Source organism: Pocillopora damicornis, chromosome 1, assembly GCF_964200805.1.
Source record: "Pocillopora damicornis chromosome 1, jaPocDami1.2, whole genome shotgun sequence".
Classification (NCBI taxonomy): Eukaryota; Metazoa; Cnidaria; class Anthozoa; order Scleractinia; family Pocilloporidae; genus Pocillopora; species Pocillopora damicornis.
The window spans coordinates 24,988,871-25,010,920 of NC_142670.1; the positions used below are offsets into that span (position 1 = coordinate 24,988,871).

At 38.6% G+C, this 22,050-nt stretch overlaps 2 protein-coding genes across 6 annotated transcripts; both read right to left on the reverse strand.

Moving 5' to 3' along the window:
- Positions 1 to 545: 545 nt before the first annotated feature.
- Positions 546 to 5,941, reverse strand: LOC113664961 (protein Wnt-7b). The gene is made up of 5 exons (XM_089207978.1): positions 5,646 to 5,941; positions 4,292 to 4,334; positions 3,635 to 3,782; positions 3,133 to 3,392; positions 546 to 1,409 (listed from the first exon to the last, which is right to left on the reverse strand). Exons 1-5 carry the CDS (start codon positions 5,774 to 5,776, stop codon positions 936 to 938), a joined length of 1,056 nt encoding a protein of 351 aa, XP_089064104.1. The 5' UTR covers positions 5,777 to 5,941; the 3' UTR covers positions 546 to 935.
- Positions 5,646 to 21,992, reverse strand: LOC113664944 (uncharacterized). Of its 5 annotated transcripts, XR_016187045.1 has the most exons (13): positions 21,746 to 21,982; positions 18,989 to 19,064; positions 18,189 to 18,362; positions 17,786 to 17,902; positions 17,615 to 17,707; positions 16,444 to 16,659; positions 15,781 to 16,050; positions 13,796 to 15,483; positions 13,229 to 13,468; positions 11,398 to 12,865; positions 10,240 to 10,572; positions 9,027 to 9,418; positions 5,646 to 5,727 (listed from the first exon to the last, which is right to left on the reverse strand). XR_016187045.1 is itself a non-coding variant. In XM_089207926.1 (12 exons), exons 2-12 carry the CDS (start codon positions 18,993 to 18,995, stop codon positions 9,111 to 9,113), a joined length of 4,914 nt encoding a protein of 1,637 aa, XP_089064052.1. In that variant the 5' UTR covers positions 18,996 to 19,064; positions 21,746 to 21,992; the 3' UTR covers positions 7,268 to 9,110. The 5 variants fall into 5 exon arrangements, 4 of the variants coding, with proteins under 4 accessions (XP_089064052.1, XP_089064075.1, XP_089064058.1 ...); XM_089207926.1 differs by lacking the exon at positions 5,646 to 5,727 and having other exon boundaries at positions 7,268 to 9,418; positions 21,746 to 21,992; XM_089207949.1 differs by lacking the exon at positions 5,646 to 5,727 and having other exon boundaries at positions 7,268 to 9,353.
- Between the last annotated feature and the right edge of the window lie 58 nt (positions 21,993 to 22,050).

Here is a 22,050-nt window from a genome sequence, read left to right on the forward strand (position 1 = left end):
TTTTAATTGCGCATTTACTCTGTCATCTTCTGGGATGACTTCGCATGAAACGAACTGGTACGTATCATCAGTCGACTTCCAAACGACTCTCCAAGATGCACAACGGACAAACTAATCACACGAAATAACGTGAAGAGTTTTCTCGTCCTAACGAATCGATCCTACGATCAGTCCTACGATCGCAACAGAAGTAACGTGATAACATACTTAGTCCTGTTGATGAATGCGGGCAAAACTATGCTCGGTTAAACGATAAGTGCTCTGGTGGTTAAACCTTCATTACGTTTATGAACCATCTGGGTTATTTTATCTCTTAGAGCAAGATCCAGCTTTTCTTAACAAGTTAAACGTTTTTGTATTGTGTAAGGAAGATAAGACATAAGCTTACCAGCTTTGTTTTTACGTGTGGGGCTACCCTTCACGGATAAATTAGTTCACCGATCGCATTTAATTTTTTGAAATTGCTCCTCCAAGTTGATTGAATTAAAACAGCGGAATTGTGTGGAAGGAGAAAAGTTTGGAAAGGAACTTTGGGAAAACACTGACTCGGTTATTCCTTTATTCATGGGGAAGATGGGGAGTTACACTTTCATTACGCATGCTCAACAGCTGAAGGGTCTATTCATTCAATATTTTGTTTCGTTGGTCATGATTGTACTGCAGACGGAAAACCATCTTATCTGTTATCTTCAGCGAGGATGAAAAACTATCGTCGCGTGGTTTGAATGAAACGCTGTCTTCAAGTGTATCTGGCGTGCATTGGATGGGGCTCCAAACAAACCTGTAGCACTAACGACACACTTGGTAGGATTATTTCAAAATATGATGTTTTGTACTTTTAGGTCAATAAACACACGCACACACTTAATATACTTGACATTACAGGAAGTTAACCATGAAATCTCTTTCTTCATGACATACAGTATAGTATCCGCTTACAGTGAACACCTTGTTTCATTATACTTCTCAGTGCATGTCTCACATTCAACTCTGCAGCACCAAATAAACTTACATCTACATTTAACCTGCTTGAAATGCTCCACTATTGTTGGGTTCAGTCCAATAGAATCACAGATAGCAGTGAATAGTTCACACTTATCATCGCTCATATCCCTCCTGCATGATCGTCCCAGAATTCCATTAATGCCTAAGCTGTCATTTCGCATGATGTAGCTTGGCGAGTCGTCGAGGTACACAAGGTTTTGATCGATTGGGTAATGTGGGCGCAACTGCTGAAGTCTGTTGTTTATGAAGGACACCTGCAAGGCCCTGTGGTATTTTTCTTTAAGCTTTGAGGAAACAACTTCAAATGGTGCCAATACCGTCCACATTGTTTTCACTCGGCAAGGATCGGAGTTAAAAAAGCCCCCTTCACATCTTCCTTTCAGCTGCAAGCTTTCTCGGACAATCTGTAGACAGGAAAAGTTCGGTATCTTTAAAAAAGTTCAAATAATGTTTGGAAAGTTCACGATATCTGGGATCTAACATCCTAATAATCGAATTTTAGATGGATCGATTTTTAGTTTCTAACTTCTGTCATCAGCTTTTTTAAAATGATGATATTTCATAGTGGGCCACAAGTTTATTATCTATGGGCTATTAAGTGCCACCCCCTTGAAATAATAACAATAACAGTTATAATAATAATAATAATCCGCAGTTCACGTACATGATTTTCATATATTCATAGTAATTTTATAATAATAATAATAATAATAATAATAATAATAATGAAAATAATAACAATAGCAATAGTGATGATAATTCATTGAAACTAGTTCCAGAATCCAACTATTTCTCTATCCCCATGGCTCCAATAATGCTTAAGCTATGCTTCCTTTAGTTTTTCTTGTTAATTATAAATTGTTCTGTTATCTCATTGCAATTCCTTTTTTGTGAGACTTTTGCCTAATATGACAAGGCATTTCGTGTTTTAGGAAGTTCCGTCATTCCGTGTTAGGATATTTCACCTTTCCACCGTTCCATCATTCCGTCTAAAAGGTTCACTCTGTGAGACTTTGGAACTTGCTCGCTCTGCAAATTTCGCGCCTCCTCTGGGCGTTAGTCGCTAAATGCTCTCTCTTCGAAAGATCACACCTTCCATTTAGGTATTTCCACGAATAAAAGTTTTGTTACCAATAGCGCGCCGAAATTATTTGTGAAATTATTTGAGATGTTTAACATCTTTTGGAACTTAAAAAATTATATCTTCGCATCTACTGGGCATGATTCGCTGATTCAAACGATGAAAGGCTCTCTCTTTTAAGAAATTTTTTCTCTTAGTTTTCATGATGCCCCGATCACACCTATTAAGACATTCCTGCTAGAAAATTTTGTTTTTAACTACGCGCCATCCTGAAATGATTGTGAGGCGCTTTTGTCTGTAATGTCACGGCAAGAACTGAAAAAAAATGACACCTTGGTTTTCTTAGGGCACAAAATAGTTTGTTTCAAAGACATTCTTCTTTCTTAAGTGTATGCTACGCCCAGTAATTGCTAGTGCGAATGTCGATCACGAAGATCCTCCGAAATAAATAATAAGCGAAATTTGTTCAAAATCGGTTACGTTCGACATTCTATTGGTACCTACTATCACTCACTCACGAACTCACTCACTCATTTCGATAACACGTGTGGCTTCACCTCCTACGGGAGGCAATAGCCTCAAAAGTATGCTAACAAAGAATCGCTATGTGTTTACTGTAGGAGACTGACAGACAAAAAATAGTTATGAAATAACCGAAACTGTTACGGAGAAAACGATATTGAAACTCCATGAATATTCGCCATTTTAACCTGAGAGGATGTGTTCGTCCTTTTTCATTGTTATCTTCTCCTGGGAAGCTTGTCATGGGAAGCATTTGTTATTTTACTTTTAAGAGCTTTTCGTCTCAAATCGATGTAACTTCTCCTAAAGCCGAAAGCTTTTGTTTGGTATGTACAATTTGGAAAGTTATTTATTTTCTAAAGTTTTCCCCAGATTTCGTTGCTGTTTTGTAGCAAGCGTAGAGGGTTGGGATACCGAAAAAAAGGATCGTGCTGTCCAACGTCAAACTTTCGCTGACTGAGCGTGAACTAAAACTTGGTTACTTACGATGTTTTAAAATAGTTTATTTATGCATGATAACTTACTTTCGTTCCTAGATTGTAGTTATGCATATTTACAGCCGTCAAAGCATCCAATCGTAACCTTCTTTTCCGCGGTACTCGGAAAAGACGCATAGCCTCCCTTTGTCCGAACGCGATATTCTCGCCACATCCACTTATGACACCATCACCGTAATAAGTTCCGCATCCACACCCGGGGATTCTTCCCAATGTGCACTGGTGAGTGAATTCATGGGTTATAGCGGCTGCGGTTATAGCATACATAAAAGCAGTCTCCCGAGTGGCTGTAAGAAAGAGCAATAAGGGAAAGTATTTAGTTACCACTGCCCTTTCCGCGATTAAACAAAAGTCTGTGTAAACCGGGTGCATGGACGGTTCATGGTTCACTACTGCAATGGTGCTGCGGGAAATAGAACTGAAAGGGTGTTTTTCTGCTGCGTCACACTGATACAATGGCAACTAAGGAGGAAAAATGAATTTTCAACGAACTAATGAGATATCCGGCCTTAAGTTTAGTAGGTCTTACCATAGCGATGAGTCGACTCGTTAGAGAAGGATAGCATTTTAAACATCTCCGATGGACAGTTCCAGATATCGTTTCTAAATAGCCTTTGGCATTCTTTTAATCCACGAAGAATTCCTTCTCTCGAGATATTCGACATCAAGGGATCATCCTGAAAGAGATCATCAGGTTGGAGTATAAATACAATAACACGGCGTACCCCATCTCGGTGTGTTCAATGTCTTTAATCGGTACGATTATGAAAAGTATAAAGTTGAGTAGGTTTTTTCTCCACTGGAAAAGCAGTTTCGAGACCAAAACGACACAATCGTAGCCCAGCGTCTACAAAGTCCTCCCATTCGTCCCCTTCGAGTCATTATTTCACTTTGTTTTCTATTACTTAATTTGCCCACTTCATTCCCATGTAATTTAAAAAGCTTGTTAACATTATTTGCGTTGGAGCCAAAATGAATGTAATCAACATCGAATGGCCTGGTATATCAAGGCCCTAATAACTTAGGGACATGAAATACAGGTGGGTTCTAAAAGGTTTTATTACAGGCGATCAATTTGGCGATCTTAGGATGTCTATTATATAACTTTGCACTACTTGAGCTGCATTCTTTTGAGGTATTGTTTTGTTTTGTGAATACAAAATGAACATACGAAAACGTAACTCACCTTTTGTTGAACAATCTTCAAATCACTTTCAGTTATGCCGGTCCTGAAGATAAAAACTGGAGTTATTCGTCTTATAATTTCGACGGTTTATCCTCATTTGCTTTATCAGAAAAAAACCAGCTTGTCCACATCCTGGAGCAATGTGCAGATACCGCACGTAACACGGGGGGGGGGGGGGGAGGGCACAGTAGGAGATGGAAGGGGGGTTTGGGTCGCTCAAATGTTTTAAGGGGGTAGAACTTTGATAGTATGCAAGAAATTGTAAACAGTTCTTATTCAGTTTATATTTGCCATTAAATCTCAGACAAAAAATTGCAATGAGGAATGAAGTAATGTAAATTTCATTTTGAGCTTATCGGGTTAGATAGAGAGATAACGATGAGGCTCATTTCCATCTGATAAGTGTACTTTTCGATAAAGCGCAAAAACGCTTAATTAGTACAAATTTGATAGGAATGCTTTAAGAAAATCCAAGGAGATGAACGAAGTTGCAGTTGAGGGTTTCTCTGAACGAAAACAGCTGGAAGAGGCGTAAACACTAATCTAGTTATTAATAATTTTCTTCCTTTGTAATAGATCATCATGCTATTTTGAAGTGGATGAAGAAAGTAAGGCGTTGGTCCGCTAAGTAGCTTATAAGCGCTAAGTGATGAACACAAGAATAGTTTTGGGAAAAAAAAAAAAAACATGCACGAGAACGAGGGAGGATTATCTCCGATACATGGGTCTGAAAATTTTTCTACAACGAATGCCGCACTAGAACAGTGGAGTGGAAAATCGCTTACGTAGTACAAATTTGATTGGAATGCTTAAAGAAAATCCAAGAAGATGAACGAAGTTGCAGTTGTGGGTTTTTCTGAACGAAAACAGCTCATGGAAGAGGCGTAAACACTAATCTAGTTATTGATAATTTTCTTCCTTTGTAATAGATATCATACTATTCAGAAATGGATGAAGAAAGTAAGGCTTTGGTCCGCTAAGTAGCTTATAAGCGCTCAGTGATGGTCACAAGAGTAATTCGGGGGCAAAAACACATACACGAGAACGAGGGAGGATTATCTCCGATACATGGGTCTGAAAATTTTTTCTACAACGAATGCCGCATTACAAACAGCATCGCCATGACCAAGAAAAATATAAGGACACCTTGTTTCCTGTAAGAGGTGAATGATAGCAATTGATGATGATAATACTGTTGTTTCTTACGCAGAATGATCACGCTTCATCTTGTGTAAATATGTCAGGTATAAATATGATTTGATCGACGTTTGTATTCTACTAAGGCTAGATATTCAATTTTCCTTGTCTTACATCGCCCTCAACTGTAAACAAGCATCTTAAATTGTGGACTTACTCTGTTGTTGTTTGGGATGGCTTTGCATGAAATGAACTGGTATGTAATGTCAGCCGACTTCCACATGACTCTCCAAGATGCACTACCGACAAACCGAAAATAATCATTTGAAATAACGTGAAAAGCTTCATCGTCCTAACGAAACGATCACAGTCTGACGATCGCAGCAAAATGAAGATGGCAATATACTAACTAATCCTGCTGATGAGTGGCAAAATTATGCTCGGTAAAACAATACGTGCTTTTGTAGTATCATGGTATCATCTTCCATGAATTGAACAATACGTTGATGACCATCTGGGTTATTTGACCTCTTATTTTATGATTAGAGTTTTTAAGACACGTCTACCATCTTTGCTTTGTGTATGTAGCGAAATTGGAAGCAGATGTTTCAATTCATGTTTGTCTAAAGTCAGAATTTATCAGCTTACTAATGGTTGCTATCAACTTTTTTTTACCCCGTCAAGATAGCACTTGGATTAAAGTCACAATCAAAGAGAAGTGCAGGGTCCTTGGATATGTTCACACTGCTTCTGATTTAGTACATCTAAAGAAGCTAAAAGGATGAATACAAAAAACACAACTGCTTTCGTTTAGGCCTACCCTTTCCCCCCCCCCCCCCCTGCCCCACACTAATCTGTATTAATCAGTCCAACATTTGCAACATTAATCAGTCCAACATTTGCAACAGTAATCAGTCCAACATCTGCAACATTAATCAGTCCAACATTTGCAACAGTAATCAGTCCAACATCTGCAACATTAATCAGTCCAACTTTTGCAACAGTAATCAGTCCAACATTTGCAACATTAATCAGTCCAACATTTGCAACAGTAATCAGTCCAACATCTGCAACATTAATCAGTCCAAAATTTGCATTTCGCTGCTCTTTAAAGTCCACACAAAGCCGGATTTTTGAGGACAAAAAAAGAGGGAGCTTTAAGAAAACGTTTACTCAGATGTTCTCAGTATTTATCTGGGGTAAAAAAAAAGCTAAATTCTGTAGTCGAGCTAAGTGGCCTACATAGTCGTATCTTATTCCATTTTCCATGGCCTGAAACAACTAGGAGTAATTTTACTCCCCCTGGAATATAGTCCAGATAAAGTCTATCCCTTCAGCATTTCGTCAGTACTCTCTGATAACCCAAATGATTCCCATTTATACTCCTGGGTGGACAGATGAAGTGTAAGATTAAAGTATTTTGCCTAAAGCATGGCACAATGACCCTCCAAGGGCTCGAATTCCGACCTCATCGACCTTTATTGGGAGAAACTACCTAAATACGCGCATGCCGAACAGCTGAATGGTGCAGCCGTTTCTGCCACTGGTGATTATTATACTGTAGACGGAAAAAAAACTTATCTGTTTACTTGGGCGTGAAAGAAAAACTTCTGCTATAGCACTGAAATTTTCCTATCGCTTACAAACCAAAATACGAAAAGAAAACCGAAAGTAAAGTATTCAGTGACTTTGGTGATGGCATTTCTCGCGACTGAGAACAAAAATCGACATCTGGAAGATTTGCCACAGGCCGATTTTGGCCGCGTACCTGAAAGATTTCTGTCGGTAAGGCCCAAGTCAATAACTAAGAATTTGTAATATTGACAATTACGCCCATTGTTTATTTTGTGGTGATTCAACGCTTGTTTTATTCTTGAGTGCGCCAAGGCACTTTCCAATTTTTATTTGGGGGTTGTCGATCCTCTTATTTTCATTCATTAATAAAGTCGACTCTTCTAGTCAGAAAAGGGCTATTGTGTTTATGTGATGGACAAAATTATACATGGTTGCTTGTAGATATGAAATTTCTCTTCTCGTGTTCAACTCGACATCTTTCCCGTTCGCTGCGTTCACTCGTTGGTTATCGAGTTAAACATTCGAAGAGAAATTCCATATCTACGCGCGCACATTTATTACTCTCTATTTATCACTCAGTCAGTCCCCTGATCGACACGCGGAGGACGGTCAAAAACCCACAACCTTACAATGAACGAAAGCTTAACCATTCAGTTACGGTGGCAACAACTGAGAGAGTAACAGAGACTGTGAAAAGACAGTGCCTGAGACAATGATAATAACATTTGACAGCGACAATGAAGTGATAAGACACTGCTAAGTTTAGTTACAGCGACATTGCTACTTCCAGAGACAGTGACAATGAGAGCGAAAATCAAAATGATGCTACAGTGTGTTGCACAAACAATGTAATTAGCACCTTTGCACAAGTATAGAAATGGGGGTGATAGAGACAAGAACAAAGACAGCCACACCGACAGTGACAAAAACAAGGACAATGACAGTGGAGGTTGAAATGACAGAGAGAGTGACACTGACAGTGACGGTAACTGTGAGTCAAAGAGACAGTCACAATGAAGTAACAGTGGCTAAAACAGAGATAGTGGCTGTAACAGTAACTTAAAAAAGACATTGACAGTGACAGTGGTGGTGACAGTTGTAGTGGCAGTGGCAATGACATTGACATTGAAACTGACACAGACAGAGACAGAGATTGTAACGGTAAATGATCTGGAGACTGTGACAGACATCGACAGTGACGGTGTCTGAAATAGTGACTCTGACAAAGACAGTGGCATTAACACTAACAGTGACAGGGACAGTGATAGTGACAGTGACTTGTACAAACACAGAAACAGTGACAGTGACAGAAAGAGAGACAGTGACAGTGAGAGTGAAGTTGGAACAACACTTAAATAGACAGTGAAGGTGACAGAAACAGTACAGTAACACTAAAAATCCTTTCTGGGTTTTTGTCTGATATATTGCATGTTTTTATGGACTCTGATCTAGATGAAAGTTGGACATTTTCCTCCCGTAATGACCTGGGCCGATTATGGATCGTTTTCGCTTAGTCAACATAGCAATCGCCCAGTTTGAGGTTTTCCGGTAACGACCTCATTCTTGGTTAGTAAGAGGTTATTAACACACTAATCTAAAGACATAAGGAGGAAACTATAAAGAATTACAAAAAATATATGAAACGATTAAACGGTTCATTTGTCTACGAAACCTCCATGAACAACAACATTTTCCATAACTTCTTACCGAACTGTCCATTCCAAACGTTAAAAATGTAACTTTCAATGCTGTGAAATCATTCCCAGATAATTGTGTCATTTCACATTTCGAAAAATATTCACTAAGATTAAGTCTCTAATGGAACGCTTGATCTGGCCTACAAAAGTCACAAAGCACCACCATTAAATTTGTGACAAGTCACCTCAGTACTCTAATCTCTTTCAATAACCTTAACAAATTAGTTTCCTGCACCCTAGGGAAAGCGCTATTGCATGAATCTGTTCTTAAAAGTGTGAGGAAACAAAACACCATCTTGGATAATATAAAAATGTTGTTTACATACTGAATGTGTAACTTTTACACAAGTTATCCAAAGCTTTTTTTGGTTTGTTTACGCCAGTTGCTCCCGAGGTACGTAAAACTTAATTTACGTCGCAGCGTAACCGTCGGCTGGCCGCGTAAAGGTGATAAGATATTCAGGATAACACTGATCGTCATGGAATATGACGAATATAGTTGGATCGTGTGAGGTGTCTACCACCGAGTCAAATCGAAGATCAGGTCTCTCCTGGTGAATGGGTGGTTGCCTCATCCCTTTCTCGCCATCTGCGTATTTACCCGCTAACACTCTTGCAAGATACATGCAGTACTCTCCCTTGCTGTTGGGTGGCTTCGAGAAAGATAAAGAGTAGGAAGACTCAGTCGCGAAATAAACACCATCTCCATAAGTCGCACCTGCGAGTAAAATTAGTTTTTAGCCAGTTAAATAAAGCTATCTCAGTTTATTGAATGATTGGTTCATGCGTAGCGTGGTTATGTAGATTTATGGATACGTGTGGGAGGTTTGGAGAACACGTGAGAAGCGTTAGACTTACTCGAGGCGTAGCCGAGAGCAGTTTTTGCTTCTCTCCAAGCTTCCCAAGTACATTCATAACTCGGTATACGCACAACTTAAAGCATTAACCAATTCTTTTAGAACATAGCATGCAGACACAAGTCACGCACGAACAAAGAGTTTATTACAACTGTGTCACGTTTACCAGGTAATCGTGTTATACCTGAAAACTATGACAAAGCCAAAACGACCAAGAAATACTTCGAGACCGAATCTTCATTCAAAGAATTGTAGATTTTCTGCTCAGCAGCGAAAAGTGAACTGGATTATTGCATGTACGAGACCGCGTAGTATATTCAGCACACTTAAATCGTTTTTACTGGAATTCGCAGCCAGAAAATTGCGTATGTTTTATATTGGAAATTTAGAAAATTCTGAAATTGTTCGATTTTAGAATTAAAATCTTCTGTTAAAGCCAAGGACATATCAACACTTAAAAAAAAAGTGTCTGCAGTTCGAAAAACGAAGCAAAAAACTTACAAATTACTTGCATTTACGAGACTCTCAACAAAAGGGTGGGCTCTTCCTGTTAATCAGGACCTCATAGAGTGTTTCCTGGTCAAGTAGGCAATTGAAGAGTCCTTTCACGTTTTTGCACACGAATAAAGGTAACTTACGATAGATTTTCACCAAGATTTGAACTCGTAGGTGAAACACTTACCATTCCTACCACAGAAGCTTCGATTTAACCCATGTGCGTTTATGTCCTTGACGTTATGATATGCTGTACCGTGGAATAGGTACCACTCGTTTCTGTGGTTTCCATTTTTCTCGTCCATACTTTGTTTTTTCGTGGCATAGGAATGATACATTGATGGGTTCTGGATCCTCTGAATACTTGTTACACAGACATTCTCGGAAATTGATTCCATGAATTTCTCATTAACGTCTTTGTACTCCGGTGAATCTGCATCAAGACGCATTGAATGGACCTTCACTTCTCTCTTCTTGGCATCCAAGGGATGGCAGTCCCAGTTCTTTGGGAGTGGCAACACTATTTGACGTGGATATAGAAAATATTGGTAAGGAACCCTAAATCATATACATTTCAATACACCTATATCATTAAATAGCATCAACCGTAAACGTTAAAATTTCCTCAATTGCGTTTGGTGCATCAGCTGCTCTATTATTCACTGATTATTCTGTGTAGTTGTAATTGGACAGAGTACCCGGAAAGTTAGCTGTAAACAGACACTTGTAATCGCACAGTTGAAGCAGCCAATCATACTAAGTCCGCTCAACTTGATTCACCAATCACAAAATTGATCACAATAATCATAGCAACACAACATATCCTAAAAAAAAAACTGGGAATTTCCAAAATGGAGGTATTTTTACTTTAGAAACTGTCTTTACCAGAGATAATTGTCCTAAATGTATTTTATTTTCAGAAATTGTAACGGTTATGATTAAATTGTAACAGGACTTTGCCTCGTCCAATTCGGTCAGTAATCATATTCGCGATTGGCAAATCGGACTCGCTTCCCGGTCGTCCGATCTTGTCAGTCACTCATATGATTACAGACCGAATTGGACTCCACTCGGTCCTAGAATTATTATCAATCAGTGCTTATAACGTGAACAAACTGCATCTCACAAGTCATTGCTGGACTTGTCCTTGTAATCGTCTTGACTTAACAAGTAACAATATCAGAGCCGAGAATGTCTGTGTAACTTTGCAAAACCTACTATTTCAATTCCAGTTGGTAAGAATATATATCATCAACTGCATTCAACTTTTTAAGTAAAGCTTTCTGCAAAGGTTAAAGGGTGGGGCTCAAAGCCCGCGAAATGGCCATCTAAAGTAGTTGCTTACCATCCTTACGAAAGACCTTCCTCACTGCCCCAGTTTTATCAAAGGTGACGTTTTCCTGAGCGAAAACTATTGTGGCTTGCGATTTCCTATGAGTGAAGTAAACAGATGGCTCATTTGACTGTTGTGCTGCTTCGATTTCGTAATTAGCCATCTTCTCAAATGGTTTCAATTGATTATCCGCAGTTAAGAAATGCCATTGAACATTTCGCGACATCATCTCTGCCCGTTCCATTATGTGTTCGTTCTTCAATTGTTCCTGTAGAACTTTCGTTACTTCGGTATGCATTTTAATCACATCTGTGGAAAAGCCTGTCAGTGTTATGGTTCCTTGTTTGGAGAAGTCAAGACCCACGTCCTCTTCACGAGCCTTCCGTCTCAAATGCCTTCGACAGCGACTTGACAGACGTTCGATGACGTCCTCTATAATATCAGTGGGCGGGCATTCTCTGATGACTTTGTCTTTCAAACTTGGTATTGCCTCCGCAAGGTGCTTGCTTCGCCCGTACACAGTCACGTTATGGTGATAGCACCAGGACATCGATGTGGCATCAGCTCCCCCCTCCTCGTCGTCATCTAATTTAGTGTAACCAGGAGTGCAACAGAGTTCAGCTTTCATTAGTTTCAATTTCCTTTCGTAGACATTTATCACAGAATCTTCTACGACAACAATTCTTATGGAACGTACTGTGCCAAGGTTTACCTCTTGAAGTGACCCTATAACTACCTCGGCGGAATCCTGTGGACTTAAACCTAAGCCACCGCTACCAATTGCTGGAATAGAAATCGTCTTCAGACCTTTGTTGCGAGCTTCCTTCAGAGCTTCTTGGATACATTTGAGGAGATGCTGCATTTTTCCGGATCCAACAACCATATGAATTATCCAATGGACTTTCAATTTACCTGCAGAGGTTGTAACAACGGACCCAGGAGGCTGAGGATAATATTTTGACAGCTCTTCTTGTACTTCCTCGCCACATACTTCAAGGATGGCTGCACTAAGCTTTCCAGTGGTCATTTGCATATCCTGGCGAACTACATTGATGATTCCATCTGTGCTTTGTTCAGTGATGTCTCCTTTCACGACCTCCAGTAAAACATCACCGATATGAACTTTGGCACACTCTGACTCTGAAGAAGGAGGTGTCTTCTTTCTCTTCCCACTCAGTTGGCCAATTAATGGTTTTTTCTGAAGAGGAAACGTACGCTGAGGGTCTTCCTTGAAATGCTTGAATTTATCTTCAAAGCTTGAGATCCCTTCTTGATCCTTATGATGCACAATAAATCTGAATTCTTCAATAGGGGAGTTGGGAAACGTTTTGCTGTAACTCAGAGCTTCGTCGACCATGACCTGGACTGCTACATCGAGTGGAAAGCCAAGATTTCCTGTACCAATGAGAGGTAGGGCAATAGAGCCACACCCAACTTTGGAAGTAGCATCAAAGCAGTTCCTCATTAAACCCTGGAGAGTCTGTTAGCCAAACAAAAAGAACGATAACATTAAATAAAAACAATTGAAGGATCAAATTTACTCTAGTTAAGAAATAGTTCTGAATCCCTTTCTTTAGTTGCAAACAGTTATTTCAGCTGAGTAAAAGTAACTTTTTGAAAACATTATTGAAGTGAAAGGCGTTGTAGACTCAATTTTGCGTTTTTTCATCGGCCAGTGGTCATTCTTCGGCTAAGAAGAGTGGCTGCAATGCGTTTATTTGATGTTTAGAATGGATTGTACTGAATGCAAGATTAAATTACGTTTAAAGGCTTGCAAAAAAAGGATTTGTAAGGGGTTAGAGAAATGTATCCTCCTGTTTTCAGCTAGTAAAGATTTTCTTACCTGCTTAGCGGCAGTCTTCCCATCACTCCACGGGCAACACACACAGAAAACGACATGATCACAGGGTAGTTTTCCCGCCTTAAGGGGTACGCGAAGAACTCCTCCAGGATCTAGATAATGTTTTCCAGTCTCGTTCAGGGCACGTTGCAGTGCTGGTCCACCAGTTTCGTTGAAAGCTCGCGCCACTGCGCCGATGGACAACTTCAAATTTGAGCCAACTGAACACACTAATACTTCCGCCTATTAAAAAAATTTCATCGTTGTGAGAAAAATTCGAAGGAAATTTAAGCTTAATTCAGGTAGCTCATAGTCACTGGTTTATGCAAAAATTGCTTGTTCGCCCTTTTTTTTCCTAAATGTTTATAGATTTATAGCGGTTGTGGTTTATTCGTTGTAGTGAATACACTTGTAATGGGGTATTATCTTTGGTTTCCACGTATAACTTCCCTCTTTTCAAGTGTTTTACCAAATAACAAGTATACGTAATATTTTGTCCTCAGAAGGCTAAATAAGTGAAAAGGTTCGTTTTGAGTATGACCCAGAGACAATCAAGGGTTCTTTGCATACCTCTTCTTCCTCAATTTTTCCAATTTTCCAGATAATCTTCTTGCCTTCCTGGGTGACTATGGTGTCATCATCTTCATCAAAGGCTTCCTCTTCAGAACTTATGCTCGAAGTTTCATCAACGTCATCCGGGCCTTGACATTCTCCCATACACTCTTGTATTTCGATGACGCACTCATTTTCTTTTTCTACAACTCCGACGACTTCCCCTTTGTTTTTCGCCAGGAAACTTCGCATCCCTGGCAAGATAACCTTACAAGTTTCCTCTGTTATATCGTCCTGCATAGCATTCAATTTGTTCGTAACTTCCTTCACGCCTTCAACAGCCCCAGTGAAATGCATATCTCCATTTTCCTCCCAAGAAATTTTTACTGAATACAACGAAAGGCTCTCTTCAAGTTTCGTTATCTCATCTTTGTAAAATTCACGGAACAGTCTTTGATGGACTGGCGAATTGAATCTGAATTCTCCTTCCTTCGCTTTCTTCTCGTTTAAAAATTTAGTCAATGCTTTTACAACTTCATCGACGCCTTTCTTGAATCCAAAAACATGAAATTCTGTCACTGACCCTCTTTGACAACGAACTTTAGAACGTTTTTCAAAGTTGCGGCAACGTTGTTTCCATTCGTCTGATTGCAGGATGTCGTTGTCTCTATCTTTGATGTGAAGTCTGCCAGTGATCAGCGTCGCCTCAGCCACTTTACGGCCTCTAACTGTGTCTTCAAGAGCTCTTCCCAAAAACAGAATCTTGTTGTTGCTCTCATCGATATTGAAGGTACAATGGAGGTTGGATTCCTTGAATTCAGTATTCAACTTACGTTTTCCAACTTTTGTCTTTAAGATACCAATAATTTCTGGAGGGCTTTGCGTTGAATTCTGCTTTACTTCTTTTTCGCGTTCTCGAAGATACGCGACTGCAGCTGACATCTGGCCTTGAGGTGTCTTGATGAAAATGCTTTTTTGTGCTAGCTCTATTCTGGTTTGAATATCTTGATGAACATTTTCCTTTAAAATACTCTGAATGCCAACCATTTCCATAAGCTTGAGAATCACAATAGGAAAGTTTGTCAACGTTTTGTGTTCAAGAGTCTTCTCCAGCTCCGCTTGTTTTACTTCTTCAATTCGATTTAAAAGTTTCTTTTCAAACTCTGGCATATCTGTTTTGAGACAGATCAATCTTAGCTCCTCGAGATCATCAAGTTTTTTTATTTGAGCTGAATAGTTGGGAAACAAACTCTCAATCTGGGGTAACTCATTGATAACTTGTTTCCAGATTTCTTTCTCGACTGGAATGTCTTTCAAAGTGAATCGATCCAGAAGATCACTGAGGATGTGGCGACAACGTTCTTCCCAATCCTGATCGTCAAATTCATTGTCTCTTTTGTGACCCTTGGAATTGTATTTGACCAGCACATATCCATCTTTATTGGTCCAATTTATGTTTGCTCGCTCTGCACTGAGCTTTTCTTGTAATTCAAGCCCGCGGTTGCTCTTACTCATGACAAATTCAATGGTATCCTGATCTACAACCATCCGGAAATAAGGACCCTCGCATAATGGAATCTTGCTCTCAGTATATTGTGGAATTTTGGAGTCAACAGGTTCTACGGTGCCCATGAAAGGATAGTACCTCTCCACAGCCAGTAAGGTGCCATCAAGAAAGTTATCATTATCGACAATCTTCTTTACACCTAGACGATATAGGGCCAAAGTACACGGATCAAACATGTTGGTAACTAAGATAGAAATATAAGTGACTAAACTAAAAAATTTATTAACATAAAATGTAAAATGCATAGAATGAAGCTAACTGACAGAAAAAAAAGAAGTAAACTCTCTCTGGTGTTGATCGAAGCAAGCCGTGAGATATTACTGGATATCATTAGAGCTACTTATCGTTAGATTTTATGAAGACTTACACAAGATCTTACTCCTACACAGCGCTCTGTATTGTTATTGTTAATTCTTCAAATGTCTGGTCGACATACTTTTTTCACTTTTAAAGTATACTATTGCTCTCATTTCCTTGGCTCTTCTTTCTTTCACTTCTTTAGTGTTGAAGCAAAACTTCTCCACTATTCCAAGTTTTTCAAAGTGATTTTCGATTTCCTCCTCTGGCGTATTCAAGGGAATTCCACGAACAAATATACTCTTGCAAACTGGTGCTCTTTCAATGAGTACATCACTGACATCATTCTTCCTTTCCTTATTGAGGGTTAGTGGCCTTTTCTGGGCCTCTCGGCAAATCCTCTGAAAATCTGTAAGATAGAAGCAAAGATTGCAATAATTTTGCTTCATTTATAACATCGTTTCATTGAAGTATAAGAATGAGCGATGTGCGGATAATCAAAAGGGATCTTTCCTTCCTTACTTTCCTCCTTCCTCCATTTTCTCCTTCGATTACTCGTTTTGCTTAGACAATAGTTTACTCCCTTTGGTCTGCCGTCAAGTCATCTTTCCTTCCCTGATGTTCCTCAAGAAAGACTACAGTTTTCTAGGTCTATACTATTAAATCCATTTTTTTTACGGTTTCAACGATTTCATATCCTATTTTGAATGCAAAGTATGATTTGTGTGCTTCGATTAAGACAATAGTCTCGTGTAACGACCAATTTTGCTGCTAAAACTAGAGAAACAAAATGCAAATTTACCTATAGTTTCTGGATCCAGGGTCACAATGGCTCTACCGTTAGGTTTAAACCATAGGATATGCTTCACATCATAGTTGCTGATCTTTTCAATATAGTGTAGTAAGCATTCCTTAGTCACTCTATGGTGTAAGCCCAACACGTAGAGTTTGTTTCTCTCGTACCTAACGTCCTTCAATATGTACCCATTTCGGTCACTCGATCGGGAGAAGACGCCATCTAATTGAAAACAAGCTTTCGTTAGTTGTGAATCTTTAAACATAGGCCTTTAAACGCTATATACAGAAACAGTAAGCCCACCTTCGCTGGGATTTTTTTTAACTTTTGAGCGTTGTGAAACAAAAATAAAGTTATCATCATAAAATGATGAAAATGGTTGACACGGCAGTAGGGCAAAGCAACATCAAAGTCAAACGTAAGGATCCAAAGCATGAGTCATCCGCGTGAAGAATCGGAAGGTAAATAGGAATGGAACATTATTATACGTAGCCTGCCTCAAGCACAGGAACATCTCGGTGACGAATGCGTGATTGGATAAGGTTTACTGTGCGTCGAAAAAAAAGAAATTTTTAGGAGAAAAATTCAGCATAGAGCATAAACCTCAAGCACCAAGTTCTTTTTTAGTAATCAGTCGACCAAATGCCTTCGTAATGTCCGTAAAGAGAAGCTGAACTAACATGCGCACATGCACCTTTCAAGACGGAATTGAGTCTACCTATCTTTCAAAGGGTAAAAGGATTTCCCAGTCAGATGGACTTATTTCCAGGCCGAAATTACGCTCATAAAAGTATCTGATCGCGAGGCGAATACGTTGATCAATACATATTATATATATTATATTAATATTATCTTAATATACAGGCGTACACTTGTTTTTATTTTTGGATTTTGGGATCTGCAGTCAATTCTTGGTTGTTGTCTTGTTAATTTATTTGTTCCTGTTAAATTTGAATCTTAAACTAATCTTCAAGAATTGCAAACGTACAGGCAATCAATTTGTTTCTCAAAGTTTTTATATAGCGCTACTTCAGACTTTGTATCAAATTTAAAGTTATGCCGAATACAACTGAAGGAGAGAGATACGTGAAAACATGTCTTGGAGACTGAAAAATGTTGTTCCTTAATCGACCCGGAAATGGACACCTCCCATAAAAAAAAGAAAGAGTTTTCATACTTCCTCTTCCTCGTGTAGGTCTCCGATCATGTCCTCGTCCCCTTTGGGCTCTACCACCTCTTCCTCCCCCGATCTGCTGGGCATTGCTGGGCTCTGAAAAATGAGAAGAATGGAAGCAGTAGAGTTGATCCACACAATCATGTTTATCGAGCTTAGACAAAAGTACTCCACCTCTTCCTCGCGTCGGCTTAGGTCCTCGGTCATGTCCTCGTCCCCTTTGTGCTCTACCACCTCTTGAAGTGCTGTGCTGACCTCTTCCTCCCCGGGTCTGTGGGGCACTGCTGGGCTCTGAAAGAGTGGAAGAATGGAAGCAGTGGAGTTGATCCACATAGTCATAGTCGTTTATCGAGCTTGGACAAAAGTACTCCACTTAAACTTATAAATAGAGAGCTTTATTTTAAGTTTAATGCTGGCAATTATTCCGATACTATGAGCCACTTCTCGATAATGGCTTGTTACCCTTCCAACACCCAAACCCGCTTTCTCTTTCGGTATACAACCGGCAAGTGTGTAGCAGAAATAAAGTAGGCAATCATTTACAATGCCATAAACTAAGAAGTATTAAATTCCTTACCGTATGTCCTTGTCCCCTTTTGCCGTTTTTCTACCTTCTTCCATGGAGTTTCAGTTCTCAGCTGCAGCAAGTTATCATGAATTTGAGCTTCACTTGGTGCATCGTCATTTTTGGAATCGCTTTCCTCACCTTTTATAGAGGACTCATCGGCAATATCTTCCTTAGGAAACTTGGCTTTTATGATACAAAAAAAAAGTAAAATAAGCCTTAATGTACGATACGTGATCCATTATATTAAAATTCGCATCCTCTCCTCTTCATCTTGATACTAGTCTTTTAAAGGAACTTTAAGTGACTCTATAAAGACTGCACTCGTTACGTCGTTCCCGACAAGCCGATGGGAAAATTTCAATTTAAAAAAGTTAGAAATTTCACGGTTTTAGGAAGTAAAAGCAGTCTGTATGAGGAGAAATAGGAATGCGAGTGTTTCTGCGGCAAATTATGTCGAATAAATTAACGTAGGGGAAACTGACGTTGGGACCGTTTTGTAGTTTTAGGCAATTGGAAAATTAACGATTCTTTCTCAATAACATACGACCTTCAAATATGGTTCATGAGGTTATGCATTCATGGCTACCCCTAAACTTTAACAATATAGCAATGTTTAGAATGCATGTGGGAGCCAGGGACAAGAAAATCTTGAGATTTAATTGAAACCGATCTATAAAGGTAATGTCGCCCAAAAAGGAGACTAACGCGCTAAACTGGTGTGCTTCAATCCCGAAATTGTGATCGAGGATAAATGCTCTTGATCAAATTCACCTTCATAAACCCGAGTTGTGGTCATAATCTAATCTCACCTGCCATGTTCAACTTTTTTTCCGGTATAATGGTATATCTTGTGTTAAAATAATCAGCTCACCTTAAACTGGTAAACTAGAGAAATTTGATAAAGTCAGCGAAAGAAAACATCAAAATTCATAAGACAGGTTTAAAACGGTAGATCAGTCATTAATGATAACAATCGATCTTTATCTTAGCTCCTCAGGGCAAGTAACTTAGAGAATCAAAATTACAGAGGCAAATTCAAAAGAAGCTATGACGAATTGATCATAGATCCAACATTTTCACTCAGAGAGAGCAGAAGCTACTTAGAAATAGCGAATACCAGTCCAGCTAAAGTGATTCCAAAATGATGAAAATGTTAAAATGAAAATAAAGGGATACAGAACACACGGCTATTTAAACATACAAAGCCACTAAAAAAAAAAAAGAAATTTCAAGTAAATCAATGTACTCGTCAGATGGTAAAAATGACACGTTCTCTCAGGAGATTCTTGAAACTGGAAGAACTCTTTGTTTTAAAACCTTCTCCTAGGGTTTTGCAGATTGTCAGAAGTTGGGTAAGAAACATTAATTTGTGCAGACCAGCCTGATTTTATGTTGACAGATCTTTAAAAAGTGGTAATAAATCATTCAAAGTCTACTAGAAAAATAATCGTCCATAAATAAAGCAATATGCAAATATATGAAATAACCAAGGAAACTTGAAAAAACTTGTAGTTTATGGGAAATGGTACTGTAGTGGGAATCGTAGCCAGAGGACGTTATAAACCTGACTGTTCTCTTATGTAAGATGGTAAAAGAGTATTAGGTGTTTCCCCCCAAATAACTAGCCTATAAGTCAAGAGGGGAGAAAGATCCAGTTGTTCAAAGGCCGATCAGCGCTAACCCAGGGTTAAATTTTTAATCTCAGTTTCCTTATTCCTTTGTACATGAGCCTTTCGCTTAATTTTCTCTATTCTTTTTAGAGCATCCAATCACTAAATTTTTAACCAAAAAAAAAAAAAAAAAAATCCTGAATTTTCTTTTAAAGCTTTCAGATCTAAAATCAGACTTCACAATAATCCTGGGTTCTCTTGACCATGCTGTGAAAAACCTGGTTCAGAGTAAAACTACAGAACAAAATGCTTTTGGCTCACATAGTGTCTCATGTTAGATAATTGATACCAAAAAAAAAAAAGCTTAGTCATTTTTTCCTCTTAAATGTGTTACTACTAATCGCACTGTGAGTAAAGATGTACATCCAGGTACTCAGAGAAGTTTTTCCAGCTTAACATGCCTGTTAAAAATGCATCGTATTACAGCGTAATTATGCTACTTTCGTGGATAGTGAAACGAACAAAATTTGTCTTCAAAATATTCAAGAAAAGCTTATTTACTGAAACCCAGCTTGAAAAAATGTAATGTTATCATCAATAATAGTCTGAGGTTTGTAAGAAATACAATTCTGGTAAAAAAAGTTTGTATCAACTCCAAAAAATAATGCAAAAGCCAAAGATTTGCAGTATTTCCTGACATAGATGATCTTTAAAGGAAAAATTAGAGGGTCTTTCACTAAATCCTGGTAGCCATAATGGGTTATTGAAATGTTATCAGATTTAATTCTGTGAATAGGAACATATTCCTTCTTTATCAGTTTGTTAAAGAAGGTGAAGTGCTAGTGCCACAAAACCGAATCATAGTAGATATCCTTTCAGTTCTACTTGCTGAAGCACAGACTTACGTAACCAGATTGTGAGACTAAACGATTTTCGAAATAGAAGGAAAAAATTGAACCGGAAGTAGTCTTTGATATTCGGTTAGTAATTCACGAAAGAAATAGGTGCAAGTTCCCTCAAATACTACTTTTTGGTATTTTAAATGCGACTGACAATCTTTAATTTCAAAGAGAAACAAGGTCTTAGTGGAAAATACCTCCAGGTTTGGTTGTGTGGCACGAAACCTGAGATTTGAACTCGCGGAGAACATCGAGTATAGTTTTCCGTCGCTATGCTTTGCTAGCATAGTAAAATAACGTTAAAACATTACATACCTTGACTACGATTTCGAAAATACCACTACGTTTCCTTTTGCTAAGCATTTTTAGCCCCAAATCTTGAATTGTATCTTGTTTCATGACACGACTGCAGTTTTAGTAATATTTTATGTCGTGTTAGTCTCTAATCACATCTTCCTTCATAATAATCACAAGTTGTCATTTCTTTAAAGTAAATTCACGAGAACTTGTCCAATAGATTGATTACAATAAAGAATGAATTGTTATTTCTTTAAACTCAATTCTCGTGAATATGTCCAGTAGGCTGATTGTGATGAGGTTAGAAGCCTCGCTAATGATACAGTTTGCCACTGACATTGTCGTACGCATCAATATTTTTGAGTATGTTTCAGACAGAATTCGTAATTAGACTTGACTGCGCTAGCCATTCTAACCAGGCACTTACCAATATTTAAGCCACCTTTTCGTAATCGTATTGAAGTAATATCTTTGGTAAAAGATTTATGGAAAGTTAAGAGCACATAAGTTCGCCCAGCAAAAGCATCAAATATTGTTTTGGGGTTTTACCCAAGACATTTTCTTTCACTTTCGAATCCACGGACTACGTCACACAATGTGCTTGCTTTAGTGAGCATATTTTCTTCACTTGACTATTTTCACAATTTATCGACTACTAAAGCGGCTCCCGACCACGATAAAGCAACAAAAATATTCGAAACTTCTCCAGCAACAAAAATATTCGAAACTTCTCCAGCAACAAAAAGAAACGAGGGCTTACCTTGAATTCGAAGCGCTTTAATTAAACTTCCAGCTTATCCAATATTATTGCACGAATACAAAAATTATCCACTTGAAAATATCGCCAAAAAATCGAGTGATAATGATGGACGGTAAACACATAGTCTAGTGATCACATTCTTAGTTGTGAAATTTCGCTTGATCGATCTCTCTCTCTCCTTCCAGGAATCGGCAAAATCACTTCCGTGCTGATTCTCAGAACAGCTAACATCAGAGTGAGGTTCATCGAAAAAACAATCGCGATCACCTATCAAAAAAATTCAAAACAAGTCACGCGCTGTGTTA